The sequence below is a fragment of the Rhagoletis pomonella genome, unplaced genomic scaffold (genome assembly GCF_013731165.1).
Source record: "Rhagoletis pomonella isolate Grant_MI unplaced genomic scaffold, Rhpom_1.0 Rhpom_scaffold_00001, whole genome shotgun sequence".
Classification (NCBI taxonomy): Eukaryota; Metazoa; Arthropoda; class Insecta; order Diptera; family Tephritidae; genus Rhagoletis; species Rhagoletis pomonella.
In genome coordinates, this window is record NW_023458555.1 from 88948975 (window position 1) to 88955430 (window position 6456).

Here is a 6456-nt window from a genome sequence, read left to right on the forward strand (position 1 = left end):
TCGACTCAAAACCGAAGTAATGCATATGACAAAAACCGAAATAGTGCATACATGAAAACGAACTTCTTTCTGAGTAGGCGGCCTTCGGCCGCGCTTAGGGATTATAACCCTTACTAAGTAGAATTCTCCTTTCTGTGTTGCCGGAAAAGGGGGCCGGAAGTATTTTTGCGCAGAACTTCTTTCTGCGTAGGCGGCCTTCGGCCGCGCTTAGGGACTATAACCCTTACTAAGTAGAATTCTCCTTTCTGTGTTGCCGGAAAAGAAGGGCGGAAGTATTTTTGCGCAGAACTTCTCTCTGCGTAGGCGGCCTTCGGCCGCGCTTAGGGATTATAACCCTTACTAAGTAGAATTCTCCTTTCTGTGTTGCCGCAAAAGGGGACCGGAAGTATTTTTGGGCAGAACTTCTTTCTGCGTGGGCGGCCTTCGGCCGCCCTTAGGGATTATAACCCTTACTAAGTAGAATTCTCCTTTCTGTGTTGCTGGAAAAGGGGGCCGGAAGTATTTTTGCGCAGAACTTTTCTCTGCGTAGGCGGCTTTCAGCCGCGCTTAGGGATTAAAACCCCTTACTAAGTAGAAGTAAATAATTCATATTAGAAAAAACGAAATTATCCATATGCACACTTTCGTTAGAAAACCGAAATAATGCATGCATGCACAATTTCAGTTCAAAACCGAAATAATGCATATGGCAAAAACCGAAATAAAGCATACATGCACAGTTTCGGATGAAACCCGAAATAATGCATATGTGAAAGACGAAGGTATGCATACATGCACAGTTTCGGTTGAAAACCGAAATAATGCATATAACAAAAACCGAAATAATGCATGCATGCACAGTTTCGGTTGAAAACCGAAATAATGCATATGAAAAACCCGAAGTAATGCATACATGCACAGTTTCGGTTGAAAACCGAAATAATGCATATGAGAAAATACCGAAATTATGCATATGCATACTTTCGTTTTAAAAGCGAAATAATGTATATGAAAAATAACGAAGTAATGCATACATGCACAGTTTCGGTTTAAAACCGAAATAATGCATATGGTAAAAACCGAAATAAAGCATACATGCACAGTTTCGGTTGAAACCGAAATAATGTCTAAATGCACAGTTTCCATATGCGCAATTTCGGTGTCCCTTTTTGATTCAGTGTTATGACGGGGAATATTAGCTAAGTTATTTACTTTTCTGGGCCTATATTCGAATTCACGAACGAAAGCTCCGGGGGGGCCAAAAAGAACTACTAAGCAGCGCATTAAAATTATCTAAATTTACGTCAACTTTAAATGAAGCAATATTTCTTTCGTAATTAAAATTAAACTTTCTGATGCTTAAGTCGACAGTTGTAATTTTTGATGAGATGTAAAGCTTTATATCGTCTTCGGTAGTGTCTCTCGAAAATCTAGAAACAAAGATTGACTTCTTTGGCGGAACCACAACTAGTTTCCTCGGTTCAGACTGGACTACCGGTGGAGGGGGTTGAGTTTCTGCGTTAGTAGCTGAGGATAGGGAAAGCGGTGGAGGCTTTGAAGATGATGCCACCACTTCAATGGGGGAAGGGGAAGATACTTCAGGCTCTTTATTATCCGAACCAGATTTCGTTGCACGGTCCTTTGAGGCTGAGGATTCTGATGCTGGAGGACACGGAGAGGATAAATTAATTAAGTCCGTCGGAAGATTATTCCTAAGATGGACTATGCAGACGCTTACGTTTAGACACACGGATATCCTTAACAGATTGCAAGGTATCTAAGCATTTGAATGATTTAAACATATATCATAATGCTTAAACTTTTCTGTCAGTACCGACAGTTCTCTTCCTATTTCTGTAAAACCATTTCTGGTTTGCTTAAATAGCTTGAAAAGATCAACTTCGGTTGACCTGCACTTTACGCAAGACCAGCGAAGGCCCTTGCCATCATTAATAGCGTCCAGAATTCTTCCCGTCAAACCAGCACATTTCAGATGGTAAATACCATCACACAGCCAGCACGATAAGTAGCATTCAGAATCGCTTTTAATTTGGCAAGTATCAAGATCACACTTCATATTGAAATATTTATGTAATACACTCGTTAATAAAAGACAAACAAAATAAATTATAACAATTAAGGAGCTGATGTAAATAGCTTTAAATAAATGTAGCGAACAGTTTTAGTATCACTTTGATTATGACACTTAATCAACGCAACGCAAACAGCTGTGACAAGAATTACTAGAAGAAGTAAACAAAAAGCGTAGAACAAATGTGCAAAAACAAAATGAAAGTTAACTACAAAGGATACAACAACAATGATAGCAACAAATGACTCGGCAAAATTAGAATGTATGCTAGTGAAATTTAATTAAATTAAATTTGCTTTAATATAAAAGCAATAACTTTCACTTAGCTTCAATTATTTCACACTCTGATGCTCATAAGCACTTTTTATAAGCTTTTATTTAACTTGGTCATCCCGCGCAAATCGCGGAAATTTCCAATCGATTTTAAACTGACTTCCCGACAAGTTAGAGACTTGAAATTTTCAGCATAGTTCCAATCACGATGACAATGGAATTTGAAATATAAATGAATTCCCCATATGGTCCAGGGGTCTTGATTCAAAGGCGGTCAAAAAATAGTAAGATTTATGGCTAACAGAGCGTAATTTGCCAAAGAACGTAAAACCACTATAAAATTGTTAAAGCTGCAGGCGCGCCGTGGCGGTAGTGTAGCTAAGCTATTTGTAGCAAATTCTAGACTCCAGATGTCGCCCCGCCAGAAGAAGAATTTACTTCGTTTTTAAAAAAGCTTGTCGGCGAATTCAGCGTACATGTATAGTTGGTTAGGTATGTATGTATATGTATGTATGCAGAAATTTGAATGCCGGTTTGCTATTCGCGCGACAAGCTTTTTTAAAAACGAGGTAAATTAGTACAAATTGTTAGTAATTTTCATTAAAGTTTGAATAACCCCTTTCACTTAATGGCTTTTAGTAACTTTAACGAGAACTTAACTTATTTTATTTTATTCATTTTAGTGCAGTTTTGACAAAATTATCTTGCTAAAAAATCTTTTGTTACTCTACTTCATTTTATTCCTTTGATTGTACAGATTAAATAAAAGCTTGTTTTTAAAAAATATTTTTTTTACATTATTTTATTTTATAATTTTTAGTCCATTTATAAAAGCGTTGTATATTAAAAAGTGTTATTTTATTTTATGCACAAAATTTTGCAATGGATATTAAAATATTTCAACTTGCAATGAGAGAGAACAGAAGACTTGGCAAGCAAAATGTTGTTTGCTTTTGTTTTGTATAAACATACATATGTACATATAGCAGCAGCTAATTTTATTTAAAGAAATGGCGTGTCGTCCATTTCCGCTGTAGCATGGCATATATTTAGGCGCAATATTTAACTTCTTCTGGCGGGGCGACATCTGGCTTTTAGTAACTTTAACGAGACCTTAACTTATTTTATTTTATTCATTTTAGTGCAGTTTTGACAAAATTATCTTGCTAAAAAATCGTTTGTTACTCTACTTCATTTTATTCCTTTGATGGTACAGATTAAATAAAAGCTTGTTTTTAAAAAATATTTTTTTTACATTATTTTATTATCACTACTTTAGCACAGAATTAGCACAATGAACTTAGTAAGTAGAAAGCCAAAATCAGAGCACAATAAAGTACAATTTCACAGCTTGGCGTTTGCTTGTTTGAACATTTTATTAAAATAAATTCATTAAAAAAACAGTATTCAATAACATTTTAATACAAAAAATAAAACTTAGCAAGTTTTATATGAATAAAATACCAAACATCCTTTCGAAAAAAAATTGCCAAAAATCAGAAACTCAAGATTTTTACATTATTGTACTAGAATTGAATAGACTGCAAAACTGCGTACTCAGATAATTTCTTAAAATTCTAAACAAAAATTTAAAAACTTTTGGATAATTTTTCAAATATGTATTTTTTTTAATTTTGAAAAAAGTTCCTTAAATTTATTTTAGCTGTTTTTATTGTGGAATTGTATAAAGTCTTTTTTAAATAACGAAAATAGGCAAAATTAAGAGAATTAGCTGAGACTTGTCTTAACATTTTCAAATTCAAATTCAAATTAGATTAAAAAAATCAGTAAAATAAATTAAGTAACCACTTCCCTCTTCCAGCTCTTGTATCAAGATATTAATTTTGGGTGTTGTTTTCCCGCGCGACTTAGAAAATTTATAAAAATATGCTTCAATGAATGTCCAAAAATTGGAACTTGCTGTAGGGTATTCAACATTAAATAAGTGAAACGATTTAAAGCATACATCAAGGCATCGATAAAAGTTTGTAAATCGCGACTTGGTATCATCCAAATATAAAAAAATTCGTCGAATTTTGAAAATTTTTTTTCGCCTAACACTAAAATTAGAGGCTGAATGCTCTCACCGCGTTGCTTCAAAAATTCAATATAATTGTCGAGTTCTTGTAGAGTTTGTCCCACAAACGTAAATAATTCTTGAGAATCTTTGATCGTAAACCTGCAGGTATCTTTCTTGCCAGCGTTGGTTTTTCTAAAAACTTGTTCGTAAGATAGAGATATCCGTGAAGGCACCCCAAAGTTTTAAAATTAATTGAGTTTCATCTGAAAAAAAAAACATTGAAGATGATTTATTACGCTCCAAAATAACTCTTAAAAAATGTACAGTAGTGGTAGGTAATTAGTTTCAGTTTTAAATTCCTTTTGTTTTCTACTTTATACTATGTCTCCTTTGTGAAATTTAATAAAGATTTAACCCACTGACGAGATTCAACGCTAAGTCATTTATTTATCATACACATTTAAATCTCATGATGCTATAGATTTAATTCCTTTTTTTTTGTTGAATTTCCGAAAGGGAGGAAAGTTGATGTATATAGGAAAGATTTTCCGTCAAACCTTGTCAAATTTGGTTTGGAGAGAAACCGGTTTCGGCAAAGTGCTATCTTCAGTGTCATTTAAGTTAAATCAGATTTTAAAATTGAGATTAATTATCTGACCACTAATGTGTGATTTTAGTTCAATTCAAATTTAGTTTTTATCTTATTTTTATAATCATACCTTTTTCCAAATCTTCCTCCGAAATTGAATTTATTACAAATTTTGTTGAGCTGTCCTTTAAAATACCAGGCTTCTTAAGATGAAGGAACAACCGAAAAATTTCTTGTTTGCAGCTAAGAAAATTGTGGGTATTTGGGAACATTTTTCCAAAATCAAGGTCAATCTGGAATAAAAATTTTAATTTACTTTATAAGTATATGAAAAATCAAAACCTATGTCTTCAGATTTACCAGACGATATCCATCAGCTTTTTTATATTCGGGCCATTCCCGAAATATTTGGTGGATGTTTTGAAGTTTTTGCACATTTTTGTACATTGATTCTATAATTGGCACAGGCTTGCCATGTGCTATAAAATTCTTCCGCACTGAGGTTATCGTACTTAATCCGCTGGACTATTTTTTTCGCGCCGATTTCTGGAACTTAAAATGCAAAGATAAGTAGGTTTGTACACTTACGGTCAAAAAATGTAAAAAAGTGTAAAATGTAAAACTGTTCATATTTTGATTTTATTTTTTTGACCGTTAGTGTATCTACACTTACGGCCAATAAAATTGAATCGAAATGTAAACATAGGTTGCAGATAATTGTCATTGTATTTATTCTAGTGTATGTTTTAAAAAAATTTCTATTATAAAGGACATACCAATTTCTGCCATTTCTTCCAACTCTGGAGATGTTGGTCGAATTTTCTTAGCATCCAAACTGTGGCTTTTGAGGCTTTTTTCTGTGTTGCAAAATTTCGTATACAATTTCTCCCTCTTTTCTGTTCTGTAGAAACTTAGTTTTTCATTTGGAAAAATTTCCAAATTTATTTTTCTAAGCAGTGGCTGCTTTGAAGGGACATATGAAGGCCTTGGTTGATGAAATAGTTGACAATGGTATTAATAAGCATCCGAATTTAAAATTACCGCAAGCGTTATTAATCTTACTTCCTGAGACTCTTGCGAGGTAGAATCGGTTGTATAACAAATAGGAGACTTTGAATTGATCGAAGAGAAGGTTGAGGAGCAGTTATGACACGAGCGATGTGATGATGAGTGAAAATCCAGAGGTTTGTCGATTTCATTCCTCCAATTCTCAAAATGCAATTCGAGAACAACCCGATCACCGAGTTTAAATTTGTTTAGTAATTCTTTCAAATGGTCACATTTTATGATTTCCAGAACTTCAATTGTAACATTTTCATCTGCAAAAAATTCAAGAATGAAGTTAACACTCATAGTGCAAAATATAATATAAAACCTACCTTTAAGATGATCGTACATGTTTTCAACATTCCAGGATTGTAGTAAAATTTGTAAACTGTCAGGTTCAAGTTCAGATGGCGATGGCGAAGCCGGACTATCAAAGTTTTCACCTGAGTTGGAAAT

The 6456-nt window shown here is 33.8% G+C and overlaps 3 protein-coding genes across 5 annotated transcripts in view; 1 reads left to right on the forward strand and 2 right to left on the reverse strand.

Annotated features, from left to right (window-relative positions):
• Positions 1–6456, forward strand: part of LOC118748556 — a 355097-nt gene that overhangs the window by 236216 nt on the left and 112425 nt on the right. The gene's annotated exons all lie outside the window — the stretch shown is intronic.
• On the reverse strand, positions 4016–5489 carry LOC118748614. The gene is made up of 3 exons (XM_036483183.1): positions 5314–5489; positions 5084–5246; positions 4016–4627 (listed from the first exon to the last, which is right to left on the reverse strand). Exons 1-3 carry the CDS (start codon positions 5398–5400, stop codon positions 4557–4559), a joined length of 321 nt encoding a protein of 106 aa, XP_036339076.1. The 5' UTR covers positions 5401–5489; the 3' UTR covers positions 4016–4556.
• Positions 5744–6401, reverse strand: LOC118748607. 2 transcript variants are annotated; one of them, XM_036483170.1, is made up of 2 exons: positions 6333–6401; positions 5744–6272 (listed from the first exon to the last, which is right to left on the reverse strand). In XM_036483170.1, the coding sequence occupies exons 1-2, from the start codon at positions 6349–6351 to the stop codon at positions 5968–5970; spliced, it is 324 nt and encodes a 107-aa protein (XP_036339063.1). In that variant the 5' UTR covers positions 6352–6401; the 3' UTR covers positions 5744–5967. The 2 variants fall into 2 exon arrangements, with proteins under 2 accessions (XP_036339063.1, XP_036339053.1); XM_036483160.1 differs by having other exon boundaries at positions 5744–5938; positions 6016–6361.